The 27,995-nt window shown below is 52.8% G+C and overlaps 1 protein-coding gene across 8 annotated transcripts in view; it reads left to right on the top strand.

The window, feature by feature from the left end:
- Window positions 1–24,841, top strand: part of DPP9 (dipeptidyl peptidase 9) — a 38,302-nt gene extending 13,461 nt beyond the window's left edge. For 7 of the 8 annotated variants that reach the window (XM_019653332.1, XM_019653334.1, XM_019653339.1 and 4 more), the window contains 17 exons: window positions 97–270; window positions 351–519; window positions 1,232–1,345; window positions 3,106–3,234; window positions 4,382–4,443; window positions 5,705–5,805; window positions 6,822–6,999; window positions 7,219–7,381; window positions 9,966–10,045; window positions 12,707–12,859; window positions 13,295–13,430; window positions 15,043–15,188; window positions 16,214–16,360; window positions 17,313–17,465; window positions 18,084–18,226; window positions 19,702–19,813; window positions 22,572–24,841. In XM_019653332.1, coding sequence (XP_019508877.1) covers window positions 97–270; window positions 351–519; window positions 1,232–1,345; window positions 3,106–3,234; window positions 4,382–4,443; window positions 5,705–5,805; window positions 6,822–6,999; window positions 7,219–7,381; window positions 9,966–10,045; window positions 12,707–12,859; window positions 13,295–13,430; window positions 15,043–15,188; window positions 16,214–16,360; window positions 17,313–17,465; window positions 18,084–18,226; window positions 19,702–19,813; window positions 22,572–22,664 — 2,253 coding nt within the window. In that variant the 3' untranslated portion in view covers window positions 22,665–24,841. Of the gene's footprint in view, window positions 1–96; window positions 271–350; window positions 520–1,231; window positions 1,346–3,105; window positions 3,235–4,381; window positions 4,444–5,704; window positions 5,806–6,821; window positions 7,000–7,218; window positions 7,382–9,965; window positions 10,046–12,706; window positions 12,860–13,294; window positions 13,431–15,042; window positions 15,189–16,213; window positions 16,361–17,312; window positions 17,466–17,587; window positions 17,724–18,083; window positions 18,227–19,701; window positions 19,814–22,571 lie in introns of those variants that run through there. The other variant, XM_019653338.1, reaches the window with a different exon arrangement.
- The last annotated feature ends 3,154 nt before the right edge of the window (window positions 24,842–27,995 follow it).

Below are 27,995 nucleotides of genomic sequence, written 5' to 3'. Positions count from 1 at the left end.
CCCCCCCCCGGGAATACCCGGGTCAGAGGACCTGGGCCCAAAGGTGCCAGACTTGGCACCTGTGTGACGCTGGCACCTGCCCTCCATGTGTCCCAGGCCACACCCCACCACGGGGTCTACTCTCGGGAGGAGGAGCTCCTGCGGGAGCGGAAGCGCCTAGGCGTGTTTGGCATCACCTCCTACGACTTCCACAGCGAGAGCGGCCTCTTCCTCTTCCAGGCCAGCAATAGCCTCTTCCACTGTCGGGATGGGGGCAAGAACGGCTTCATGGTGAGACCTGGTCCCTGACTGGGGGTGGGTAGCCGGGGGCCCGGGGTCCTGCCCCCTGAGCCGGGCCTCTCTGTCCCCAGGTGTCCCCCATGAAGCCACTTGAAATCAAGACCCAGTGTTCCGGGCCCCGGATGGACCCCAAAATCTGCCCTGCCGACCCCGCCTTCTTCTCCTTCATCAACAACAGCGACCTGTGGGTGGCCAACATCGAGACGGGCGAGGAGCGGCGGCTGACCTTCTGCCACAGGGGTGAGCTGGGCAGAGGGCACCAGGTCCTGGCCGGGGTGGACAGGAACCTGCACCCAGGAGTGTGGTCTGTAGGGCCGGGACTGGGCCAGCACTTCTTGGGAACGGCCATCGTAGCCAACAGTTCAGCTTCTAAAAGGTACCCTGCCCCCACTCCACTCACCCTGACCACCAGGCACCTTCCTGGACCCTGCTGACACACACTACCCTCCCATGTGGCGTTCCCCGCCAGGCACTAACTGTGCACCTCTGCTCACTCGGCCCCTCCCACCTCCACTCTTCTGTCAGACTCCCATCGGGTCAAGCTCAGATCTCTTACCTGCTCCCCAAGTTGCCCTCATGCCCCTGCACACCAGGAGTGATCTTCCCCTTCTGCAGATGTCTGCAGAGCTTTGCACCCGGCATGGCCTCAGATCGTGGATCCCCACCTGCCCGTCCTGCCCCATAGCCCCAGTGCCCCTGCTCTAAATCCGAAGGGCTCATCCAGGAGCAACTCAGGCACTTGCCATGCCCAGGGACACTTCTAGTTGTCACAGCTGGGTGAGGATGCTCCTGGGATCAAGTGGGTGGGTCAGGGATGTTGCCTAACATCCCACAGTACCCAGGAGGGCTCCACAGAGAGTGACCTGGCCCTGATGTCACCAGCGCCAAGTGGGGAGAGAAACCTGTTCTAAACTAGACTCCTCATCTTTTGCCTGCCTCTCTCCCCCTCCAGGCTTATCCAATGTCCTCGACGACCCCAAATCTGCAGGCGTGGCCACCTTTGTCATCCAGGAAGAATTTGACCGCTTCACGGGCTACTGGTGGTGTCCCACAGCCTCCTGGGAGGGTAGGCCCCTTTCCATTTTTAAAAATGCTTCTATGCACACATCTTTTAGTAAGAGAGTCACAGTTTACATGCTTTTCTGCTCTTTGCTCTTTTCACTTAAAAAACTCCTCAGCCACCTTTCTGTCGATATCTGCATCTCAGTCCATTCCAGCTGCTATAACAATACCACAGACCTGGGGTTTATAAACTGCAAAGATTTATTTCTCACAATTCTGGAGGCTGGAAGTCCAAGGTCAGGGTGCCAGCAGATTTGATATCTGGTGAGAGCCTCTTCCTGGTTCATAGCCAGTGCCTTCTCGAATTGTCCTCATCTGGCAGAAGGGGTGAGGGAGATTTCTGGGGCCTCTTCTATAAGGGCACTGATTTCACTCATAGGGGTCCACCCTCAGGACATAATCCCCTCCCCAAGGCTTCTCCATGTAATGCCATTATATCGGGGGGTAGGATTTAACGTTTGAATTCGGGAGCACACAAACATTCAGCCCATTGCAGTCAGCACACAGAGAACACTTTAATGACTATAGAGGACCCTGCAGCGTGAATGTGCCACGGTTTATTGAGCTAGTTCCACACTGACGGACACTTTAGTTGTTTCTACTATTGGGTTCTGGTTTTACTTTGGTGTTTAAACAATACTCCGGTGAGCATCTTCATACCCACGTCCTGGTGGGTGACCTTCTGGGATCCTGTCAGTGGTTCTCAGCCAGAGGCGTTTCTGCCTCCATGGAACACTCCACAATGTCTGGGGACGTCTGTGGTTGTCATAACTGAGTTGGAGCTGAAGCATTACTACTCCCAAACCACATGGTCTCAGGTCAGCCACTCAGTCCCTTGGGCCTCCGGAGCTTCACCCGTAAAGCAGGTGTGGAGCGGGCCCCACCTGCAGCAATTTTCCTGGAGACACCTTTGCTTTGTCCACAGTGAGTCTTAGGTGAGGGTACAGGAAGCAGCAAATGGGGAACCTTGTCAGCAGCCGAGGAAGGAAAGGGTTTGTCTAGGAAGGAATGGCCATGGGCTTCGTCCTATGACATCAACATTGCCAGTCACTGTGTTCCTTTCTGAGCTGTCACCACCCAGTGATTTACTTCTAAGTAGCGATCTTTACAGTAATCCTTTTTGAGCCCTGTGTTAATCAGCTTGGGCTGCTTTACGAAGTCCCACAGACTTGGTGGCTTAAACAACGGACATTTATTTTCTCATAATGCTGGAGGCTGGAAGTCCAAGATCAAGCTGTGGACAGGGCTGGTTTCTCCTGAGGCCTGTCTTTTGGGCTTGTAGATGTCTGTCTTCTCCCTGTGTCTTCACATACTCTTCCCTCTGTGCATGTCTGTGTCTTAATCTCTTCTTATAAGGACACTGGTCCTACTAGACTAGCGCCCACCTTAATGACCTCATTTTACATTAATCATCTCTTTGAAGACCCCTGTCTCCAAATACAGTCACATTTGGGGTTAGGACTTCGACATAGGAATTTGGCAGGGACATAACACAATTTAGCTCATAGAAACCCCACATGGCCACCTCCCATGCCATTTGCACTGGGAATAGCTTAGTTCTTGTCCCCATTGCACAGGTAAGGAAACCGAGGCCCTAAGAGGAGACACAACTGGCTAACTGTCTAGTAAAGGGCAGAGCCAGGGTTCTAGCCGCAAGGCTCACGCTCTTGTGTGGACCCCGCTGTGACAGAGCAGGGTCCCCCATGTGCACAGGAGGCAGTAGGACTCCTGGCACCCTCAGCAGTATCCCCTGCCCCCTCCCAGGTTCAGAAGGCCACAAGACACTGCGGATCCTATATGAGGAGGTTGATGAGTCCGAGGTAGAGGTCATTCATGTGCCCTCTCCTGCACTAGAAGAAAGGAAGACAGACTCGTACCGATACCCCCGGACAGGTGAGTGCCCAGGACAGGTGAGGGTGGCTAGGCAGTGGTCTGAGTCCTAATAGAGCAAGGTGAGGCACCGACCAGGATGCGCCTAGAGGATCCAGAGAAGCAGGCCGAGCTCAGGAACAATGGCAGGGCCACACCAAGCTCGGTGGTGAACGACTCCCTGCCTTGGGGCCCAGGAGGCAGTAAGAGTTGCGGGGAGACAGTGAAAGGTGCAGGCCCCATCCTAGGATGCGCCAGACACTTACCACCTTGTGAGAATACAGACTTGAGTTTGTCCCATTTCTCAAGAGAAGCTGGAAATCCAAACGCATCTGAGAAATCTCCCAATTCTTAAATGTCACTCGAATTATTTAAAAATACTTAGTGAGCCAAACAAAGTGTACATACAGGCCAGATACAGCCTATAATCCCCTTGTTTGTGACCTGCATGGAAGCATGTAAGAGTCATTGTTGCTAACCTGCAGGGAGCACCTACTGTGTGCCATGCTTGACAGAGCCTTCCTTACAAGGTATTTCCAGCCTCCTGCCCCCATGCAAATGGGAAAAGTCAGTCTCCCCGCCTCCCCATTTGACACCTGAGAAAACTGAGGCTCAGAGACGTTCCCTGCCTGGGGTGCTAGAGCCATGAAGGCCAGAATTGAGATTTGTCATAGCAATAACTGGAGCCTGAACCAACCCCACCTCCGGAAGCATGTCTTGGTTGTCTATATGCCTCCTAGTGGCTCAGGGCCATGACTGCCATGTGGGCTGTGTGCCACCTTTCTTCATAGGTGGTTTTATGCATGTGTCCCATCTTCTCGGCCAGATTTTAAGCTCTCCACAGGCAGGCAGGTGTCTTCCTCATGTCTGTGTCCCCCACGACCTCCCCATCAGCACAGGGTCTGACCTGTGTTTTTAAACCATAAAGAGGTTGTCACGTCACTGTCTGGAATGAGGTCCGGGCCCAAAGTCAGAAAGTCCTGCCCAAGGACTTTGTGCCTGGACCAGAGAGGGTGCCATGCCCACGGAGCGACCTTTGGACATCCTTCCTCCCTCTCCACCCCCCACACTGCCTGTGTCACCTTTCTGTGGGCGTCACCCTGTACCCTCGGCCTGCTCTCAGCCCACTTGGGCGACACCTGCTGGGCTTACCTTGCTTTTATTTCTGTAGGCAGCAAGAATCCCAAGATCGCCTTGAAGCTGGCCGAGTTTCAGACTGACAATCAGGGCAAGGTAAGAGGGGCCAGTGTACCCCGAGAAGCTTCCGGATGAGAACAGTTGCTGGGGTATGTGTTGGAAGTGGGTAGATAGTTGGACAATATCAGCAAGCTGCTCGTCACCTTCCCGGGGGCAGGTGCTCCCCTTGGCCAGCTGAACCTGAAAAGGCATTGCCCGGAGCCCCAGCTTCCAGGCCGAGGCCTGCTGCCCCCTATCACTGCAATTCACTCTGAAATGACAAGAGGTCCCCATCACTCAGAGTTGTTGCTCAGGTCCCTGTAGCCAAGAGGGCAAGAGAGGCTGTGGCTGAGAAGGGCTGTAGGGACGGAGACACCAGGTGTCAAAAGGAAACACTCTACATGTCAGAGGTTAGAGCTCAGATAAGCCGAGAAAGCCCTTACATATTTTTAAAACGTGAGATAAAATACGCTTCGTTTTGTAGTTTGGGGTCGGTTTTTGTTTGGGGCACAATTAGGCCCTAACCAGATCCCTTCTCCACTCTTGACCAGAATATTCTAGCAGATGTGACATGGATCTGCCCTAAGTGGCTTTGTTTTAAACAGTCCCTGGCCCTGCAGGCAGTAGTGTGGGTTATGCCAACGGAGCAGGCAGCCAGGGGACGGGGTGGTGCCCGCTGGAGTGTGGGATGTGCTAAGGCCTTACCTGCCTCTCTCCCCTTGACCCTCCTGGGGAGATGCCGTGCCAGCTCAGTTTAGGCTCCAGGAAGCTGTGGAGTCCAGAGGCTGTCTTGCCGAAGGCCACCTCACTCTCCATTGACAGCCTGTACCAGAATCCCTGGTTTTCAGCCACCAGGCTGTCATGACAAAGCGTCACAGACTGGGCGGCTTAAACAGCAGAGTTTTATTGTCTCCCAGTTCTGGAGGCTCCAAGTCCAAAATCAAGGTGTTGGAGGGCCAGTCCCTCTGAGGCCGTGAGGAAGGATGTATTCCAGGCCTCTGTCCTAGGCTTGGAGACGGCCGCCTTCTCCCCGTGTCTCGTCACAAGATGCTCTCTGCCTGTGTGAGGCATGTGTCCACATTTCCTCTTTTTATAAGGACACCAGTCCTGTTGGATTGGTGCCACCCTACTCCTATGTGACTTCATCTTAACTCATTACACCTGCAGCCGCTCTCTTTCCAAATCAGGCCCCATTCTGAGGTACCAGGGGCGAGGACTTCAACATATGGATTTGGAGGAATTCAGTGTACCCCTAACCATGGCTCATGGGTAACATGTGGTCAGGCAGGAGTGTGACCCGAGTCTGTCTTCCCTCTAGATCATCTTGACCCAAGAGAAGGAGCTGGTGCAGCCCTTCAGCACACTCTTCCCGAAGGTGGAATACATCGCCAGGGCTGGGTGGACCCAGGACGGCAAGTAGTGAGTGTCTCTGATGGCATCCAAGTCATTCACATTTAGGACCCTGGGTGGACCACTAGCCCCCCGTCATAAGAAACAGGATTTGTCAAAAGAAGGTTTCCCTTTTCACTCACTTCTTAGCCCTTCTGCTCACATCAGGGACAAACATCTCTAAACTCGGACCCTAAACCACAGCCGAGGGCTAAATCCTCACCACCACCTGTTTTTGTGAGGCCAAGAATGGTTTTTACGTTTTTAAATGCTTAAGGGGAAAAAAATCCAAAGAACAGTATTAGCTCAGCACACTGAAAAATGATACGAAATCCACATTTCAGGGTGTGTAAATAAAGTTTTATTATGACAGGGCCACGCTCATTTACAGACTGGCCATGTTCTTGTTACAGCAGCAGAGTTGAATAGTAGGGAAGGACGCTGTGAAGCCCACAGAGCTGAAATATTGCCCTGCTGGCCCCTTTACACAAAGGATGCACTTCCCCTGCTCAGAACACTTGCTGGGCCCCCTTCATAACAGAGACAGCTGGACACAGGCCCAGCGCCTGGGCCGGCCACGGGCTCTCACCAGAATCTCATATCCCTGCGATGTTCTGTGATTTGGTTTTAGCTGCTCCCTGTTTATGTTGAGATGTTGCTTTTCCACTTACAATCCTCACTGGTCCCCATTTAAAATACATTTAAGTTAAAAAGTTGTCCAGTTACACACAGTATGAAATCAAGGATTGCATGGGTGAGGATGTGGCAGAAATTCCCGAGTTTTCCAAACCCTGCTCTAAGATTTTTTTTGTTCTCACTTTTCTTCTAATGCTGCTCTAAAATTTAATGATGAAAGACGTTTCCAGAAGTTGGGTTACAGAGTTCTGTCAGCCCTCCTGTCTTCCCCTGAGCATGCATGCCAGCCAGGAAACCTTTGTGTGTTGTGGGGTTACTTGGTCAGGTGCCGGTGAGATCGGCAAAGAGGGGTGTTAGCAGCTTTCTCCTGCTGGCCCTGAGCCCCCGGCTTCTCGTGCCCCCTCTCCCAGTGCCTGGGCCATGCTGCTGGACCGGCCCCAGCAGCGGCTACAGCTCGTGCTCCTGCCCCCGGCCCTGTTCATCCCCACCACTGAGAACGAGGAGCAGCGGGTGGCCTTCGCCAGAGCCGTGCCCAGGAACATTCAGCCGTACGTGGTGTACGAGGAGGTCACCGACGTGTGGATCAACGTAAGGGTGGGGACATCCCGGTGTGCACCCCGAGTCCCACGATGGGCTGAGTTGGCCCCTGTGTGGAGAAGCAAACTCAGACCTCCCCCTGGCCAGGGAAGGAGAGTCCATGGGGACTGACTGGGGTTGGCCTCCATGGAGCCCGAGCTGTCAGGGCCTCACCTTCCTCAGCAGGGCACACCCCCACCTCCTGACGTCTTCTCTCTTCTGCCCGGACAGGTTCATGACATCTTCTATCCCTTCCCCCAGTCAGAGGGAGAGGAGGAGCTCTGCTTCATCCGCGCCAACGAATGCAAGACTGGCTTCTGCCACTTGTACAAGGTCACTGCCATGTTAAAGCCCAGCGGCTACGACTGGGACGAGCCCTTCAGCCCCAGTGAAGGTGAGCAAAGCCTGACGAGCACCATTGCTCTTTGAGGCAGCTGTCTGTAGTTCGGTACAGTTTGTTCTCTGATCCTGCCCTGTGTTTGAACTGGCCACAAGGGAGGGGGCAAATGAGTAAGATGCCAGCCTTTTCTCCACATCCTTCACAGCCTGGTGAGGGTTATAATCAGCTATGCGTTCATTCAATCAAAGGTAGTTATTGAGCACCTACCACGTGTTAGGCCCTTCTCATACCAGGGGTCCACAGACTACAGCCACAGGTCAATTCTGGCCAACTGCCTGTTTCTGTAAATAAAGTTTTATTGGCACATGGTCAGGCCCATTCATTTACCTGTCATCTGTGGCTGCTTTCATGCCACAATGGCAGAGTTGAGTAGTAATCCAAAAACAATGAAAGATGCTGTCCTGGGAGTGATGAGCATGAGAAAGGAAATGCAGTGGGATGAGAGGTTAGAGAGCGAGGGGCTTTCTTTCTAAAACAGGAGGTCAGGAAGACATCACTGGGTCATGTGCCATGGAACAGAGACCTGGAGGACATGGTGGAGGAGGTGGAGGCAGCCACACAGAGCGCTCCAGGCCACAGGAGCAGCCTGTGCAAAGGTCCTGGGGCAGGACTGTGCCTGGTGTGTTGGAGGAACAGTGAGGAGGCCCTTGTGGCTGGAGCAGAGTGAACGAGGGGGAGAGAAGGAGGAGGTGAGGGCAGGGAGGGGACAGAGGCAGATCATGCAGGGCCTTGTGGGACACAGGGGGACTTGGGCTTTTATCATTGATCTGTACCAGTTTAAAGTGATTCCTGTTGCTATGTGGAGCATAGCCTGAGGGACGAGGAGAGGGGACAGGGACTGGGGTCCGGCAGTGGGGCTAGGCCGACCCACGTGATTGGATTCTGGATGCATTTTGACTGCCGAGCCAACACAGTTTGTTGGTGGATTTTGGATTTGGGGTCAGAGAGAGAGAGAGGAAGGCACGGATACCTTGAAGAGTTTTAGAGGTCCAGTCTGAGACAGAAAGACTCTAAGAGGGACAGTTTTAGGAGCGAAAAATCCTGAGCTGGGTTTTGGACATGTTCAAGGTGAAGTGCCCAATAGTGGGAATGCTGAGTGGGCAGGTTCCCGTGCTCAGGGGAGCAGAATGGATTCGCAGTGGGAGTGTGGTCGTCCTTGCACTTGGATGGCATCTCAACTTCAGGACAGGATGGAGCAGCAAAGGGCCGAGCTTAGGTAGGGAAGTGGTATGGTATGGGAGCCAAGCCAGGGCCCTTCAGGATTGGAGCAGGGTCCCCCATGGGCACTGCTGACATCAGGGCCAGGTCATTTTCTGGGGTAGGGGGCGTCCTGGGCACTGTGAGGAGTTTAGCAGCATCCCTGGCCCCACCCACTTAGTGCCAGGAGAACCCTTTCCCCAGTCTTGACAATCATAGATGTCCCCAGACATTATTCAGTGTCCCCTGGTTCATAGTTGCCCCAGGATCGCCCTACAGGTTAGAGGTAGAGCCCACAAATGAGCCTGAGGCAGCCACCAGCACAGGGGACAAAGACCTGAGTGAGAGCATGGCTAGGATGCCAGGAACCAAGGGGAGCCTGAGGGTCAGGAACAAACGAAGCCACAAGCTATAAGGGGTCGAGTAAGACAGGGACTGAAGAGTGACCGCTGTCTCGGCATTGTCACTCGAAATGCAGCTGTCACAGGCCAGCTGAATCATCTCCAAGGAGTATTTTCTTTGGCTTGTTGGTGTTTTTGCTTTTTGATTTGTCTGTTAACTTAATGGCCACCCCCACCTAGCATTGGGAGATGTCACTTGGAAAGTCCTTATTTCTGCCTCTTGTAATGGGCTGGCTGAGAGCTGGCATTTTGCCTGGTGGCTGTTGAGTGGAGCTCGCCATAGGTGCCTTTCAGGGGACCTGCTTTTGAGGTGGACACACCTGGTTTCCCATCTGCCCTGTGCAGGGATCCCTAACTGTGTCCCCAGCTCTCACTTTCTGTCACATGGCTCATGCCTGCTTGATGGCAACTGGGTATTTGAGAAAGCATGACGTCACTTGCTTTGGATCAGAAGGAATGAGTTTCTTAAAGGCAACATCGGGGTGTCCCGGTGAGGTAGGATGGGGTCAGGAGACTGGAGGGATGCATGAGGAGAGCGACAGTGATGGTGCTGGCAGGAAGAGTGTGCCCATGTGACAAGGTGGCTTTTGTAGAGGATAGTCCTGCTAGAGAGGCCCCTACAGGTGTGGTCAGTGGGACTCTGAGCCGAGAGAGTCATGGGCCTGAATCTGGATGGCCAGGGAAACTCAGAGAGCGAAAGCGGGTCAAGGTTCAGAGAGGGTTGGAGCGAGGCAGGGGGACCAGCCAATGGAGCCATCGCCCAGGCCTCAGCAGGGGGACTCGTGGAGACCTGGAGAATTGAGGAGGGGAGCCAGCCTAGGATGCACAGGCTGTAAACTAGCACTTGGCAAGTTGATGGGGGCCGACCTGGAATGTGTGGGCTCTGGTAAGTTTGCTGTGGTGGAATTTGATCTCAGTGCTTTGAGTCCCCATCAGCTTCGCAGAGCCCCCTTTACCTGCTTTCCTTTCCTTACTTCCAGATGAATTTAAGTGCCCCATCAAGGAGGAGATTGCGCTGACCAGCGGTGAATGGGAGGTTTTGGCCAGGCACGGCTCCAAGGTACCAGAGTTTCCATACACACGTGTATATGCACATGTGCACAGACACACATGCGCTCCGGTCCCCCTCCAGACCCCATGCTGTGGTGCCGCCCCCCCCGTCTGGCCACTCCTCCGCCCTGCTCTGCTCTGTCCACAGCTCCAGCATGCCCAGGGCCACAGGGACTGCGGTTTTGACCATCTGGACACACTCTGGGTCCAGGCAGGATACAGGGGCTGTTCTGAACCCCCATTGTTGGATCCCAGTGGGTGGGGCCTGGACCATTCCAGGGTCGTCTTCATCAGTTAACCTGCTCCTTGAAACCACTTGTACCTGGGAGAGCAGTTTGTGGGACACTCAGGGTGCCTACTGTGGGATCATCCCGCAGCTACCGACCAGGGCCCACCCCCATGCCTGCCCCCAGGAGGTTTGGGAACAAAGGAAGCAGCCTCGGAGGAGGCAGCATACCTTCCACTGCCCCAAACGCACCATCATAAAAACATGGCAAGACTTTGGCTCTGACCACAGTGTCTTCACTGAGCACCAGGTCTACACAATTCCAGATTTTACAGAGGGCCCCCTTAATCATACTTCCTGGCTCCCTACGTCACACCAGCATGAATGCCTCCTGGACCAAAGGCAGACAGAGATGTTAGCACTCACATATGCATCAAGCACGATTCATATGGTGAGAAATAGCGGGCAGTAAACCCTGAGCAGTGACACCGGTAGGTCCGGGCTCCATGGACAACCGTGCTAATTACAGTTAACCACACCTGGTGGAATGCCCTGTCACCAACTTGTAAAGACTTCACTACAAATTGTTGGGAGAGAAGCAAGTTATAAAACCGTGGAGCTCAGTCGCGATTCTGTCTGATTTCACATTCGCAATTTGATGTGTGAGGTGAGGGGGCGTTAGGCACCCAAGAGTCAAAGGGCAGTCGCCTGCTCACAGTGGCTCTGCTGTGGTGCAGCTGGTCTTGCTAGAGGTGCCCCCCGGCTCATAGTCCAGCCCTGACCCTCATTAGCCTGGGAAACTGAGACTCCATTTCCTCATCTGTGAAATGGTGCCATCCAGTAGCTCTGATTCTTTCATCTTGACGGGCAGCTTCTCCCCCTTGGCACTGCTGACATAAGGGCCGGGTCACTCTCTGTGGGGGCTTCCTGGGCACTGTGGGGGGTTGAGCAGCATCCCTCGGCCCTACTCACTCGATGCCAGGAGCACCCCCAGTCGTGACAAACACAGATGTCCCCAGACATGGCCAGGTGTCCCCTGGAAGCAGAATCTCCCTGAGTGAGGACCCTGCTTTAAAGTAATTTGAAGCCCTTGGCTTACACGGCATCTGGCATACAAGCCTGTATTACTTACTACCTTTCTCTATCTCTGAACATTTTACTGTTGGCATGTCTTATCTTTTTACCCAGAAATTAAAGAAACAAAAGAAGCAGCAGCACTTAAAAATTTTTTTAAAGGGAAAGTGACCTTCTAACGTCCCCATCTGAGGCAGTGTGTTTCCAGCCTGTTTCAGCACTGCTTCCCCCACCCTACCCCACCCCCTGCCCCGGAAGGCCATGGCCTCGATGGGTCCCAACACCTAGAGAGCGAGCGTCTCCTTTCCCATTTCTGCTCCTTTTCACATTGTCCTTGTGACAAAACTGGTGGCTCATAACTCCGTGTGGCTTGGGGTCTTCCAATGACATCCTCTATTTCTGGGAAACCTGCATTTATTGAAAAAGTACAGTAATGAGTACATCAGTGCTTGTTGTAATAACTGAATCGTTCTAGATAAGATTCAGGTCAGAATCCCCTTCAGTCCTTACCTCAAACCCTGTAGCCTCTTCCCTTCCTCGGAGGAGACCGCAGAGGGAAATCACTGCAGACCTTTCCTATTTGCACGTGTCATTTTAGGGGATTTGTAAAGGCTTTTAGAAAATACAGTTTTTTGTGGTCACAGAATTACACCATGATTATGAGATCAATCCCACCTCTTTGGACATTCAAGTTGTCACCTTTCTTTAGCCCTAAGAGCACTTTAAGCATCTTTGTCCCTCCATTTTGAAGGCCCCTCCCAGGTGAAGTCCTCAGGAATAATTCCCAAAGGGCATAATTGCCAGGTCAGAGGACACACTGTTGCCCGGTTGGCACCAGAAAGGCAGTACTTATTCCCAGCTCCAGACCAGGGTTCTTTCCTCCTGAGGGCATCACCTAAGAACCACACAGGACCTAATGAGGGTTCCCCAGCAAACCTGTGCGGCAGGGAGTGCCACCTCTTAACCCCACCCATCTAGGTGAGGGGTGGGCTGACCCCATTGGGACCAGGGCCTGGGTCTGGCAGGCCCTTGGGCCCAGGACAGCCCCTCCCTCAGCCTCTGTCCAAGGTATTGGGCCCTCATCTCTCACCGACTACTCTGGGCACACCTGGAGGAGCTGTCCGGGATTCTGATTCCAAGTCACCTCAGGACGTGTGGTTAGCCCAATAGATTGGGGTCTGTTCCTGCCTCACGGGGTCCGAGAAGTACGTGTCTCCCAAACATTTCTCCAGTCACCTACGGGGAGAATGGTTCTCTTGACCGCAGAATGCTGGGCCTTCCCTGTGGGGGCAGGGAGAGGTGCAGGGGCCGTGGGAAGGCAGGCACAGGAAGCTTGCGGCAGCTTCACAAGGAGCACCTGTGCCCCCATAGATCTGGGTCAATGAGGAGACGAAGCTGGTGTATTTCCAAGGCACGAAGGACACGCCCCTGGAACACCATCTTTACGTGGTCAGCTACGAGTCAGCTGGTGAGATTGTGCGCCTCACCACACCCGGCTTCTCCCACAGCTGCTCCATGAGCCAGGTGGGTACTCCCCCAATCCCTAATGTGCCCAGCGGCATTGTTCCTGCACCTACCTTTAGCCTCTCAGAACATTCTAGAGCATTAAGCAACAGCTGACCACCAGGCCACTGCCCGTCCAGGGAAAGCCCTTGGTAGCAGTTTGCTGACTGTAGAACCAGTGAGATGCGTGGGCTGTGGCATCAGAAGGTTCTGGTTCTGAGTACCTGGGGCCCCTGGCCAGGGGACAGATTCCTCTTGGCCTCAGTTTACTTGTCTGCAAAATGGGGGTGATGTTAATAACAGCCACCCCACATGGGTGGAGTTTTGAGGTTTAAATGAGCAAGCCCATGGGGTAAAGATGGTAAATATTCAGTGAAGGTTAGTGTTTGATGAGGCAAAGGGCGCAGAAGTGGAGGGGGGAGGGGAGAGGTACTCAGTGTCCCCATCTTCCCGCAGAATTTCGACATGTTTATCAGCCACTACAGCAGTGTGGGCACGCCACCCTGTGTGCACGTCTACAAGCTGAGCGGCCCCGACGACGACCCTCTGCACAAGCAGCCGCGGTTCTGGGCCAGCATGATGGAGTCGGCCAGTGAGTAGTCCCAGACCCCTAGGACATTGAACTTGGGAGCCACAGCTTGCCCGTCTGTAAAATGGAATGTGGCCCTGTTAAGTAATGCTGGTGAGAGGGGTTGACCTGGCATGTGTAAGGCAGGGCCAGCCTGGAGCCCTGCCTGCTCAGCACCCCCAGCACCCAGGCCCCTCCTGGGAGCCCCGAGAGCTCATCATTGAGCATGACCACTGGCCCCGACTGTCTGTGGGCCCAGCCACCTGGGACTGTCTCTCATTTCTGCACTGCGGTTAAGGACTGCACCACACAAAGCAGACTCTGTTCAGGAGCCAACTCTGCCAGACACAGGGGGCCCTGTAGGGGACATCCTTGTCCTCGGGGCTGCTATCTCCAGGAGCACAGAGCAGATACTCTGGAGCCTTTGTGGAAGGAGGTGGGGGAGCGGGGGTCAGTCCCAAGTAGGGCCTTGGGGAACAGGAGGCAGGTTGTCAGTTTGTCCAGGAGCCTGGAGGGTGGCCTGGACTCTGGTGGGGTGACCCGGGTTCTAATTCAGAACCATAGGCAAGTCACCTGTCTTGTTAAAATGTTCCTTAATCTACAAAATGGTATAGTGGCCGTTAGTAGAATGAATGAAAATCAAACCCTCATTCCAGTGCTTTGCACACAGGAATCGATCCCTGAAAGGGAAACCCTTCCCTGACCCCAGCCCTGCCACTTGCTAGATTTCCAGATGTTCTAGGAAATAAGTCCTGGCATTTGTAGAGTGTTTCATGGGCTATAAAAAAAGCATCTTGTTACATCATCACCCCCTGGAACCTAAATAGATAAAAGTCCTCTCCACCCAATAGCTCAGGCCCTGACTCCCCACATCACATGGGACGTGTTGGAGTAGTACCCTGGGCCCTGGTTTTATAGACAAGGAAGTGTCCTGAAGCCCAGCCCTGGGTTTAAGGCAGATGGACTAGGGCACCATTTCCTGAAAATGCTGATTGTGCTGTGTTTACAGGTCACCTCTATGAACAGTTAGCAAACTACAGCCCTTGGGCCAAATCCCGACATGCCCTGTATTTATGCATCATCTGTGGCTGCCTTAGTGCCCCAACCGCAAAGCTGAGTTGTTACTGCAGAGACACAGGATGTCTCCTTGGCACTTAAAGCCAAAAAATACTCTGCAGCCCTTTCCAGAAAACATTTGACAACCCGTGACCTACATTATAACTTATTTAACTTTTAAATCCACACTGTTTGCCTGAATAAACATATCTTAGAGAAAACTTCTCACCATCATCATTGGAACACCAGTGTTGTTTTGCAAAAATGAAGGTAACTAGAAATCAGAGAGAAGCAGACCATGAAAATGGCTGTTAGACAAATCCCAGGACTGTTGTCACCTCCATGGGGCATCAGCCAGCATTGGGCTGCTGGAGCTGGTTCCAGCCAGGCTGTGGCCTGGCGAGTGCATACCCACAGGGAGCAGGTCACTTCCTGCCCTCAGATTCTGATTTAAACCTTCGGGAAGTACAGGATGGGGTGCCTCTGATCCGCCCTTTGCGGCTGGGGGCCAAGCAGTGGAGTGTGGGTGTCGGCTGGCTGTTGGCTCCCACCCAAATAGCCACGGCCACTGTCTCCGCAGGCTGTCCCTCAGATTACGTGCCCCCGGAAATCTTTCACTTCCACACACGGTCAGATGTGCGCCTCTATGGCATGATCTACAAGCCACATGCCGTGCAGCCAGGGAAGAAGCACCCCACGGTCCTCTTTGTGTATGGAGGCCCCCAGGTAGGTGCCGGCCCTGCTCCCCACATGGGACCCTCCCTCCATGCCAGGATTCGGATGTCCCACCCCATCTGCACTGACGACACAGGGCTCCAGGCCCTTCATGCTTCTGCCTCTAGGTGTCTGCACACCTTTCCTCCTGGATGACCACCCCCTCCCCCTTTACCTGCTCGTGCTACCTTGTCCCTCTGGGAAGCCCCACTGACCCCCATGTGTTCATCTGGTCTACCTGCCTAGCAGTGACCCACTCTCACCCCTGGACACCAGCATGGGGACAGAGGTAGCCATGAACCCTAGGCCCCGTTCTCTGAGAAGGGGGCAGGCCAGCAGATTTGGCTGGCAGATTGGCAGGTGGGTCCATCTAAGACAATGGTTCTCACTCGTGTTGTTCTGTCCCCCAGGGTACACTACGTGATGTCTAGAGACATCTGTATTTGTCACAGCTGGGGTGGGGGAATGCTCCTGGCGTTGAGTTGGTGGAGGCCGGGTATATTGTCATCACCCTCCAGTGCCCAAGAGCCCCCCCTCCCCTCCATACACACACAGAATAAGGCCTTGAATATTAACAGTGCCACAGTGAGGAGCTGGTTCAAGTCAAGTTCCTGAAAGAGCAACTGCCGCTGCCACCAGCCCACCACCCTCCCCCACCAGTTTTTATGTCTTTTTCTTTAGAGATAATTGAACAGTAGAAAAGAGGTAAAACATGGCTGAAGAAATACGGGAGGATTCCGGGCAGGGCCCAGCTGAGAAGGGAGTGTGATTGGGGCCTTCCTCTCTGTAACATGTTCCAGGCACAAGGCATGGTGCAGCGTGGGCCCCCGTCTCACCTTCCACTCCCCGCATCCAGAACCCTTCCAGGCCATCCATAGCCTTCACAATAAAGTACAGGCTCTTTGGTTAGGCTGTAAGACCCCTGGCTCTGTCCCACTGGCATCTGACCCGTTTTGCCCATCCTTCCTGGCATCTCATGCTGGATTGCTCACCACTCACCCAAAGCCCCATGTCCTCTCTCCACCTTTCTCCCACAGGTGCAGTTGGTGAATAACTCTTTCAAAGGAATCAAGTATTTGCGGCTCAACACACTGGCGTCCCTGGGCTATGCTGTGGTTGTAATTGATGGCAGGGGCTCATGTCAGCGGGGACTTCGGTTCGAAGGGGCCCTGAAAAACCGAATGGTAATTTCTCTTCCCAGCCTCTCTAGGCCTTTCCTGTGTGGTGAAGGGAGATCTGGGGTGTGTTGGCCCTGAGGCATTTCCCTCAAGGAACACCCTAGCCAAGATGCCAGGTGCATTTGGGGTGGCCTTTCGGAACCAAAAGGAACATCTGCTTTGCTGCTCAGCTCTGAGCTTTGCCCTATGGGGAGACAGGTGTACCCACCTGGTGCCTGAGACCCAGACACAGCCAGACATGTCATTATAGGCCCAGTCAGCAGGAAGCGCCAAGGGCTGGCCTAGCCAGGGACTGGTAGCTGTAGAAGTGGTGCTAATGGTGATGATGGTGGTGGTGATGGTGGTGATGGTAATTGAGATTGTGATGATGGTGAGATTGATGATGCTATTGCTGATGGTGGTGATAATAGTTGTATTGATGGTGATGGTGGTGGTGATGGTGATGATGTTGGTGATGGAGATGGTGATGAAGGTGAGACATGATGGTAATGACGCTGCTGCTGATGGTGGTCATGGTGGTGGTGACGATGATAGTGGTTGTGGTGGTGGCAATGATGATGGTGATGATGATACCAGCTGTTTATTGAGCCTTAGTAGGTGCTGGGCCCCTGAGTGTAGGACACTCACCATTTTGTGTCATCCTTACACCCGCTGTAAAATGGGTCCTATTCAAGTTAACATGCTCATTTTTGGGATATGAAGACTGAGGCCCAAAGAGGGGATGTGACTTTCTCAGAGTCACTCAGCCAGGAGGTAGCAGGGCAGGGTTGGTGCCAGGCCTGTCTAACCACCACCCCAGAAAGCAGGCCAGATGTGAACAGGGCCTTGAGAAAGGAGTATCTTCCAGAAAGCTGCTATGATCCAAGAGGGAGAGGGCTCCCCGAAAGGGACAGAAGTGAGATAGCAGTGCACACACCCGGGAAGAGGCCACTGAGAAGTGCCCGGCCTCGTCCTCCAGGGCCAGGTAGAGATCGAGGACCAGGTGGAGGGCCTGCAGTTCGTGGCTGAGAAGTATGGCTTCATCGACCTGAGCCGGGTGGCCATCCATGGCTGGTCCTACGGAGGCTTCCTCTCGCTCATGGGGCTGATCCATAAGCCCCAAGTGTTCAAGGTGGGTCCTGCCCCCACCCCTGCCCTCCTCTCTGCTGTCTCCTGCCCGTGCCCCTTGGAGCCCGCCCCCCTAAGGGAGGCACCTCGGCAGGGGCCTTGCCACGTGGCTGTTTCTCCCCGCAGCAGCCCCACGGGGCCGAGCCCCCCTCCTCATTGCCCGCCACTGCTGACCCCAAGACGGCATCCGGCTGCACAAAACCCCGCCAGCAGCTCTCTGTGGGAGGCTGAGCCTGGGACCCCCGGCCTCGGATGGGCAGAGGTGGGGCATGGTGTGAAGAGCGTCGGGGGAGGGGCCCCCAGGCCGGCAGCACTGTCCGGGCACCGCGGGGCGGCGATGAGGAGGAGGAGGCAGGAAGGCAGTGGGACCAGGGAGGGGCCGATCCCGGCCTGAACACACCCATTCAGCTCACCCGCCCTCCCTCAACAGCGCACAGTCCACGGGGACACACGGTCTGAGGGCCCCTCCCTGCCAGCCCCCGTGTGCATGCCTGCTCCTCATGTCCTCTGGGGAGGCCCGGGACAGCCGGCCGAGTGCAGGCGCCTGGGAACTGACCCATGTGCGTGTATCTCTCTTTTCTTTCTCTCTCTCTCTGCCCCGTCCATCCACTGTGGCCCTCAGGTGGCCATCGCAGGTGCCCCAGTCACAGTCTGGATGGCCTACGACACAGGATACACAGAACGTTACATGGATGTCCCAGAGAACAACCAGCTTGGCTACGATGCGGGTTCCGTGGCCCTGCATGTGGAGAAGCTGCCCAATGAGTAAGGCCCCACGTTCCCTGGAAGTGCAGAGCCACTGAGGCCTTCCCACTCCTGACACTGTGCTCCTGTGGCTTCCGCTCCTTCTCTCTGCTTGAGCCTTAAATCCCTCCCGTGGCCCTCTCCTTCCTGCTCCTCATAGGAAGTGGGCACCTGGGCGCTGTGGGAGGGAGGCCCCCAGCCCTGCTTTCAGAAAGATGGAAGGAAAGTTCTAGATTTGCACCATTGCATATGAGGGCTACCCTCACCTCCTGAGCACACGGCCCGCCTGGGCTTATCAGTCAGTCTTGAACCTGAGCAGCCCTGACTTGTGGGTTTTGACACTTTGTGGTTCAGTACCCAGGTCCATGTGGTTATAATATCCGGGTCCGTCAGACCAGCTCAGTGTCCCATGTCACGCTTTCAGCATTAGCAACTGATCCTCTGACTGAAAGAAAACAGTGTTGCCACTTCCTGCTCTGGCTCTGTCTGAGTGCATGCCCGGGTCCCATGACTTTTGTGGGGAGTCCCCATCATAGGCTGACCCCGCCTGGGTCCCACTCCCAGCAAGGCTGCTCTCTCTTTGGTTTAGAGTGTGGCCTGGGCTTCCTGGGGATGTCTGTGTGCCGCCAAGCTTGGAACCCCTGCTCTAGACCTGTGTCATCCAGTATAGAAGCCACCGGCCACACGTGGCCACTTGAATTTAAGTTCACATTCGCTCACATCCAGTGAAATAATAAATCCATCGAGACAGATACAGTATGATGGTTGCCAGGTGATGGGGGTGACTGCTGTTGGGCACTCCTTTGGGGTGATGGAATATTCTGGAACTAGATAGAGGTTATGGTTTGCACAACCTTGTGAACGTACCAAATGCCCATGAATCGTTCACTTTAAAACCAGATAATTTTAGGGCCGGCCGAGTGGCTCAGTTGGTTAAGAGCTCGCTCAAGAGTTTGAGCTCTGAGCAACAGCAGTTCGATTCCCGGCCTGAGCTGAGCATGTGTGGAGGTGCTCAGCTTTAAAAAAAAAAAAAAAAGATTAAAACCAGATAATTTTAGGCTATGTGAATTTTGCCTCAATAAATTATTTTTTTAAACCGAAGTGTTAAAAAATATAGTTTCTTGTCCACCCTTGCCCCATTTCAAGTGCTTAGTAGCCACATGTGGTGATGATGGTGATGATAGTGACTGTGTTGGATCGGGCAGGTCTAGAATATTCCGTCATCCCAGAGTGCCTCAGAGTGGCAGTGTTCTAGAAGCTTCCCTGTAGCTTAGGGCTTTGTATCCACAGCTACACACACACCCGTCTCCCCTCCTTGACTAGAAGGAAATGAGGGGGTCTCCCTGACTCACCAGTCACGCGCCCCTGCTTTCCGTTCCACCACTGTCGCTTCCATCCTCACTTACCCGGGGCTGGGGAGGGCCTCTGGGATGAACTGCCTCAGGGTGGGAGAAGAGGGTCCCCCACCTCAGACCCTCACCTACCTTGTCTTCCAGGCCCAACCGCCTGCTCATCCTGCATGGCTTCCTGGATGAGAACGTGCATTTTTTCCACACAAACTTCCTCGTTTCCCAACTGATCCGAGCAGGAAAACCTTACCAGCTTCAGGTGGGTGGCTCCTGGACACTTCCGGGTCCCTCTCAGGAGCAAGCAGGGTGGGCAGCAGCGATCAGGGCGGCGTCACTTCCCAATGCACTTGCTACCTGTCGCAGATCATCTGTGGTCACCCTGCACTGCCAGCCTCTACCCCGGCCCTGGGCTCCCTGAGTCCTCACATTCATTCGTCCTTTATTCAGCAATCATGCATTGACGGCTCCCCGTCCACACTGCCCTCAGTGCTGGAAACAGCAAGGGAACACGGACAAACCTACCACAGCCCAGGGTCTGGTAGAAAGAGGTCGTTGCTACCAAAATTATCACACAAGCATTATGTTTTATTTTAAACCAAGAAACTTGCTTTGGAGAAACCGTCCAGGATGCTGAAAGCATCTAGGTGGGATGTTACCTTGACAGAGGTGTCAGAGAAGAATTCACAGAGGAGGTGACATTTAAGGATGCTAAAGAGTGAGTTGGGGAGTCAGGCAGGCCAGGAAGGGGTGTGTGTGTGGAGGATACCAGACACAGGAAACTAGCCGGAGGGAGCAGCCTTGGGACAGGAGACCCGGGTGGTTGGGGGAGTAACCTGGAGAGGAGCTGAGGACCAGGGCAGGGCAACTAGCTGGGGCCTCAGGTAAGGGGTGGGGCAATGGGAGGGGCCTTGGTAGGCGGTTAGACTTTGGCATTAAGGGGATGGGTCTTGGATGAGGGGCAGAGCCTTGACTGGATTTTGTTCTAAGGGTGAGGAGACATGTCCAGGCCTGGGAACAGGACTGTGACCACTCTGCTTGTCATGTGACCAGCATCCCTCTGGCTGCCCTGTAGACAGGGGCCAGTGAAACATAAGCCATAGTCAGTTGTGGCAGGAAAATGGGAAGCAAGAGGCCTGGTGGATTCTGGAGGAAAGAGGGACAGAGTTTATCACATGCTACCACCACGACATATGTCTTCTTTCCAGATACCTCCATGCCCTCTTTCCTGTCAGGGGAGTGCCAACAGCTGAGGGTCAGGAGGCACGGGCTTCAGGGATCTGTGGCAGGGCGTGTACTTGCCAGACATACAAGTAGCAGGAGGGAGGCAGAGCTCCTGGGGGCGTGAAGAGCTATTGGAGTGCCTCTTGGCAGCCCCCTCCCCAACCGCACATGCCCCTCGTAAACAGGCCAGAGGCAGGTGCAGATCAGGGTGAAGGTCAGGTGGGCTCAGGATGGAACCTCGAATGTCCTGAGCCTGAAATCCTGAGCTGGGTGGCTGGGGTAGCTGCTCCCTCCCATGTGGCCTTAGGTGGCAGGTCTGTTAACCTCAGGCCTGCTTTCTCATCTATGAAATGGGCACAGTAGCCCCTGCCTCCCAGTGAGGCCGTGGGGGCCAAACTTGTTCTCGGGAAAAGCATCTAGCACTCGGGGTAGGCCCAAAGTCCTGAGCCCCCGCCTCCCCAGGTGAAGTTGAAAGTGAGACAAGACACTGTTGTGGGTGGGAACAGGGCACAGTTTGAGGGAGATGGGTGACACCCCACTTTCTGGTTCAGACACAGTTTGTTCACGCATCATATTTGTCATAGGCCAGGCCCTGAGCTGAGGGCTGGGAGCACAGTGGGGAGCCAGACAGACCTTCTCCCTGCCCTCACAGCCCAGGAGGAGGAGGAAGTAACCAGGTGGCCAGGAGCCAAGGTGGCATGAAGGAGTGGGGGCATTGGGGTCTGTCTCAGGCAGTGCCAGTGTCCCAGGTGGCAAAGGTGTGGGGCCTGTGAGGATATAGGAACAGCAGGAACCAGGAGGCCAGGTTGTGATGTGAGGCTGGCAAGTCCTTGCAGAGCTCTGAGCTGGGGTCAGTCTAATCAGACTTGTGATTCATCCAGGGATGGATTAAAGAAGGCAGGTGTGGAGGAAGGGAGAACTCTGGGCAATTGAATGCATTTCCAGGGTAATGGGCTAGGGCAGTGGCATGGGCCCAGAGAAGAAGGAATAGTTTCGTTCAGAAACCTATCTTGCTGGCAGGAAGAGGCAAGGAGCGGGCCTCTTGGTCCTGGTACCAGTCAAGTTCTTTCGGAAAGTCCGGAGCAAGTTTTATGCCTGTCCCACGAGCCCCCAGGGCCCATCCAGGGGCTCTTGGAGTGTGGGAGCCCTCACTTCATGGCCAGAGGCAAGACCTGTGCTGCTGTTGCCATCCACCTGGCCATCACCTCAGCCAGATCTCAGGGACTGGGTGATTTTTAGGGTGTGGCTGTTGACACCAACATGTTGCTACCCCTCTCTGGGGATGATTCCCTTTGCAGTGGTGAGCGAACCCAGAAAACACTTGACAAAGCTTGGGAGGAGGCTGTGCTGGGGGCCTTGATGTGTGCAGCCCAAAGGTGGCCTTTTGGTAAAGTGGAAATGGCTCCTGAAGTTTGCAGTCCCACCCCCTCCACTGAGATGGGTTCACGGCACCTCCCCAGGTTTGGGGGATAGAATGGCAGTACTGTTTCTTCATCTTTCATATGTGCAAGTGCTCTGTGTTTTAGAGACCCTCACAAAGACCCAGCAAGGTTCAAATTCTTGACCCCGTTGTTGAGGGGGCTGGCTGTAGCCAGGGAGGTGGTCACATACCCAGAGTTACACAGCAAGTGGGCCTGATTTTGTTAGCTCCAGAGCTTGTGCTCTTCTGTCTTTCCCCAGGGTGGGGGGAAGGGGGGTGATGCAGGACCCCAGGGAAGCCCAAGCTAGAAAGGGGAAGGGGCTCCAGGGTGCAGAGTTTCTTGATGCCATCAGTCCTGCCTTCTCTGTCCACCCAGATCTACCCCAACGAGAGACACAGCATCCGCTGCCCCGAGTCTGGCGAGCACTATGAAGTCACGCTGCTGCACTTTCTACAAGAACACCTCTGAGGGCCTGTGCGCCCACCCAGGGCGCACACTTAGAGCACAAGTGGCTTCACTGCTGCCACCACTGCCAGGGAGGGAGGGAGGAAGGGAGGGACCCAGCAGGAAGGACCGAATGGCCCCGCAGGCCTCCTGGAGGTGCTGTCCCTGCTGCCGCCTTCACGCCCCGACACCTTTTATTTTTTTTAATGCTCCTGGTTTCTTTGCCTGCTGCTTCTTGGTTGTCAGGATGGAGAGATGAGGCCGACATCCACGAGGCACTTCCTAAAGCCATGCTCTCCTGTCCCTGTTGTTGGAAGCAGAAGGCCTGAACTCCACCGGGCACTGGAGAGGCCAGGTCTTCCTCCTGGGCCCTGACCCAGCCGCCACGCCCAGCATGGAAGCATGCGATTGCCTTTCCTCCCCACCCGCCCCGCTTCCTATTTGTGTTTTGTTTGGGGGAACGTTTTTCATAATTATTTAAAAGACAGAAAGAAAGGGATACCTAAATCTAGAATTGGGGTCTGCTGCCGGGCAACAGGGTTCAGCCCAACCAGCACCTGGCGAGCCCCACCTCTTCCAAAGGAAGGCATGGTGGATGGTGGCCAGCAGTGGGAACGATGCACTGACGCAGGGCAGCCCTCCTGCGCCAGCCTCTCCCCAGCTTTCAGGCAGGCTCTGAACGCGGTCAGCTCCTGTCTGCTGGCCAGCGGCTGCTGCCCGCTCCTCAGCCCTCTGGCCACACGTGTCTGCCTGGCCCTCACAGACCGGGTTCCGGGGTTGGGAGTGGAACCATCCCCTCCTCAGGGTTATTCTTACTCCTTCCTTTCTCTGCCAAGTTCTGCCAGGGGCGGGCAAAAAAAAGAAAAAAAAAACACAAAAAAACAAACAAACCACCTCTACATATTATGGAAAGAAAATATTTTTGTCAATTCTTATTCTTTTATAATTATGTGTGTAAGAAGTAGGCTCATTAAACGATTCCAGATGGAAGCGTTGCCACCTTCCTGAGGTTCCTTCTAAGCCCTCTGCTGGTGATGGGGGCCTTCCTGAGTGGGGGGGTCCGGGAAGTGACTGAGCCAAAGGCCTGGTGGTCTTTGCAGCCAGCCTGGGGTAGCCTGGCACAAAAGGGGGAGGGGCACCATGCCCTGGCTGGAAGACGCCCCGCCCCTCATCAGAGTGGTTCGGTGAGAGTCCCAGTGGTCCTGATGTGTCTGTCACTTAGGGATCCAGCTTAGGATGTGGTGGGCGGCCAGGGCAACAGCACTACCTGAGGTGCAACATCCTGGCTGGGTGTTCTGGCGGGCCACCGTTCCTTCCTTTTGCAAGTGTGCTTGTCCAGAGGCTTCACTTGGTGATTTGGGGGACAGGAAACCCCTTCATGTTTTCCCAATAGCTGAGAGACTGGAGACTGCGTAGATGGCGGCTCTCATGGTATTTGAGTGTCTAACAGCAGGATGGTCTCTCTCAGCACGATCACCCTCTCCATCCTTTGGGAGGCTACACTTTTATTTTTAATGGTCTAAAAAATATATAAACTTCAGTGCAAAAGGATAGAGGAAAGAAGCCCTCTCCCAAGTGGTAACCCCTGGGTTACCTCTTTTTAATAGTTAAATTCTATTCAGCTTTGTGAATGTGCCATAATTTATTTTACTAGGCACCTATCAAGGGATAACTGGTTATTCTGGGCTTTTTGTATAAATCGGATCAGCAGGCTTTCTCTGTAAAGGGCCAGATAGTAAATATTGTGGGCTTGGTAGTCTGTTGCAACTACTCAGTTCTGCCTTTGTAGTTCAGAAGCAGCCACTGACGATATGTTTAAATGAGAGGGCGTGGCAGCATGCCAATAAAACCTTATTTACAAAACAGGCCACTGGTAGAAATGATACTGCAACCAATAGCTTTGTACGTATTTTGGGCATATGTTTGAGTTTATTGGGTAAATTCTTGAAATTACCAGACGGCATATTCAGTTTTAATTTTGAAGAATATTGCCAAATTGCCTGCCAATGTACACTGAGCCAAGAGGGGATAATTGTGCCTGTTTCTCCATTGCTTCACCTGTATTATGTTACCAAACATTTTTATCTTTGCCAATCTGAGATGAAACTTGGCATCTCACTGTAATTTGAACTCAAATTTCATTCTGGGAATATTTTCACGTTTCAAGACACGTATTTAATAGTAATCATTTGCCCACCTTTCTTTTGATCTATTGGCCTCATTGATTTGTAGACACTATATATGAAGGAGATCAGTTCATTGTCATATATGTTGCAAATTGAACTATGTTGCTGATTTCGAGATGTTTCACAGGTAGGAAACACAGCCAATGAATGTTTAAAATCATCTCTGGAACAAGACGTCTCAATCCACTGAAATAAAGTGGAGAGAGACCTAGTCAGAATCACAGAGTGATAGAAACTGGTGACAAAGGGGACACTGGGGTTGCCCCAGGAGACTTGGCAACTGGAAACCCAAAATCATCTCAAAGCAGGAACCGTTCATCAGAACCTTCCACCCCTGCCTCCCTCAGTCAACACTCAGATCATGAGACAGCATCCGTTGGCCAAACTTCAGCCGCATTCCTGCCCTGACAATGAGGTCCTGAGAGGTAAGTGGGGTACAAACAGGAAGAGGGAATGGATGATGGGCAGCTACAGTAGGAGAGGTCTCTGTTTCTCCGAGGTGGCAGGTTAGAGGTTTCTGTTTCTTCTAGGTTGACACGTGTTTTTCTCGCACTCGTGGGGTTGCTGTCAGCAGGAGGGTCCCTGATGCTGTTTCAGGTTCCTGTGCACGTGCTTGATTCCTTTCCTGGTGGAAGTGCTCATCTCTTCCCTAATTGGCCAGAACCCATATGCGATAGACATAAAACCCTGTGTTGTATCTGTTGCAGATATTTTCCTGGTTTTTCCTTTGTCTTTCAAACATGTTTATGGTATTTAAGAAAATAACTATACACACATAAGAAGTTGCAAAAATAGTACAGAGTGTCCTGTGTACCGTTCATCCAGCTTATATCTTACCTAACCATAGTATATTGTCAAACCAAGAAACTGACAGTACAGTGCAATTAACTAGACTCAAAACCTTATTTGCATTTTATTGGCTTTCACATGTGCTCATTTCTGTGTTGCATGTATAGTTCTTTTTCACTTTGTCACCTATACAGATTCCTATACACCACCACAATCAAAATATGAACTGTCAATTCACCACCACATGGAGTTCTCTCATGTGACCCCTTTATATCCACACTCACCCAGTTTATGGTGTCCTGACTATAGAGAAGTCTGTGATATTTGTATCATCAGTTGTTTGCTTTAGGACTGTTAGATACCATGTCAAGAAAGCAGGATCTTTGGAATGATGGCTTTTTCTTTTAATTCACTGTGTGGTGGTTTTTGTTTTTGTTTTTTGGGGGGGAGGGGATGTATTTTGTGTATGGCAAAAAAAGAAAAACGAGGCATGGGGCTCAGTATTTTTAAAAAGAAACACACACACCCTCAGTAGGAAACTCGAACAGTTCACAATTGAAATACAGTATCTTGTTAGTGACAGCTCTTGGACACTGAATTCTTCATAGTGACAAACAAGGTCAGACAGCAGTGAGGAGAGGAAAGACATGAACGGAATCATGCTGTGCAAAACACTGAAGGAACAGGACAGTTTATCCAGATTATGGAGCCAATTTCAAATGGATCCAAAACAGTTGCAAAGAGGAAATTTCTCAACAGACACAGGAATCCCAATTTAGGACAGGCAGACACTGCTGAAAAGCATGACATCTGGAGTTAGGGTTGTCCGCAGAGTAGTCAGTCTCCTGCAGGAGCCTCCTGACCTCCCTGAAATTGACCATGTTCTGTGTCTGGGAGTATAGAGTTCCTCAAAGAGTGGACTACAGCTCAGCTTAGGGGTTATCTGTGACATTTTCTCTCTGCGTTCTGTTACTTCAAGTCGGGAAAGACTAGGAAAAGCAGCTTAATTTTGGAGACCTCAGACCTGGCCATTCGTGTTTTCTTGAAACTCTAAGCAATTTGTGACACGCCCCCCCCTCAAAAAAAATTCCTCTGTAGTCGAAAACCTGGGATTTTTTCATTCTAATGCTAGTTAACAGAATTTTGAGTTCTTAACCTGCATTCCCTCAGTTCATCCTGACAGTCCCTTGAGGTTAGTTCTTTTTTACTTGAGTTTGAAATAATTTTAGGTTTACAGAAAAGCTGCAGGTCTGATGGAGCTCCCTGGTGCCCCTCGCCCAGCTTCCCTCATGCTAACGTCTAATGTAGCCATAGCACAAGCCAGGCTACTGAAGTCAAGAAATCAACATCAGGGGCTGGGCGAGCGGCTCAGTTGGTTAAGAGCTCGCTCAACAGTTTGAGCTCTGAGCAACAGCGGTTCGATTCCTGGCCCGAGCTGAGCAGCCACTGAGCTGCCAACAGGTGGCAGGATGGCTCAGCTAAAAAAATAATAATAATTAACATCAATACAATCTTATTATCCACATATACAGACCTTACTTGGATTTCAGCATTTCTCCCTTTAATGTCATTTTTTTCTGGTACAGGATTGTCACCCCCAAATTCATGTTGAAACCTAACCCCCTATGTAATGGTATTAGAAGATGGGGCCTTTGGGAGATGACGAGGTCATGAGGGTGGAGACCCCATGAATGGGATCAATGCCCTTATAAAAGAGACCCCAGAGAGCTCCCTCACCTCTTCCACCACATGAGGACACAGGCAGAAGCAAGCAGTCTATGAACCAGGAAGCAGAATTTCAGTAGACAGAGAATCTGCCAGAGCCTTGATGTTGTACTTTCCAGCCTTCAGAAATACACCTGTGTTAAGCCCCCCAGTTGATGGTACGTTCGTTACAGAAGCTGAAACAAAGACAAGGATTCCATCCAGGGCCCCATGTTGCATTTAGTTGTCTTGGTCTCATTCTGTGATGGTTCCTCAGCTTTTGTCTTTCATTACATTTTTGAGGAGTACTGCCGGTTATCTTGCAAGACGCCCCTCAAATTGAGTTTGTCTGATATTTGCTTATAATTAGATTGAGGCCGAGCACTTTGGGCAGAAATTCTACAGAGTTGCCACCGATAAGCTGTGTCCTCAGTGCATTATGTGGCCGGTTCCATGATGTCGTAGTATCATTTTTGGTGACACTAACTTTGATCATTGGGCTAGGATGGTGTCTCCGCTGTAAAATTACTCTTTTTCTCTTTGTAATTTAAGTATCTTTAGGAAAATACTTAGAGACTATGCAAATATCCTGTTTCTCATCATACATTTTTCTTTTTAATTGGGGGAGGAGAACAGCATTGGGGAATCGGGGAAGGGGAACAGACAAGTTGCTGTC

Source organism: Hipposideros armiger, unplaced genomic scaffold (assembly GCF_001890085.2).
Source record: "Hipposideros armiger isolate ML-2016 unplaced genomic scaffold, ASM189008v1 scaffold_202, whole genome shotgun sequence".
Lineage (NCBI taxonomy): Eukaryota > Metazoa > Chordata > Mammalia > Chiroptera > Hipposideridae > Hipposideros > Hipposideros armiger.
Note: the sequence above shows the minus strand (reverse complement) of the source record. Positions and strands in the feature narration are given on the sequence as shown.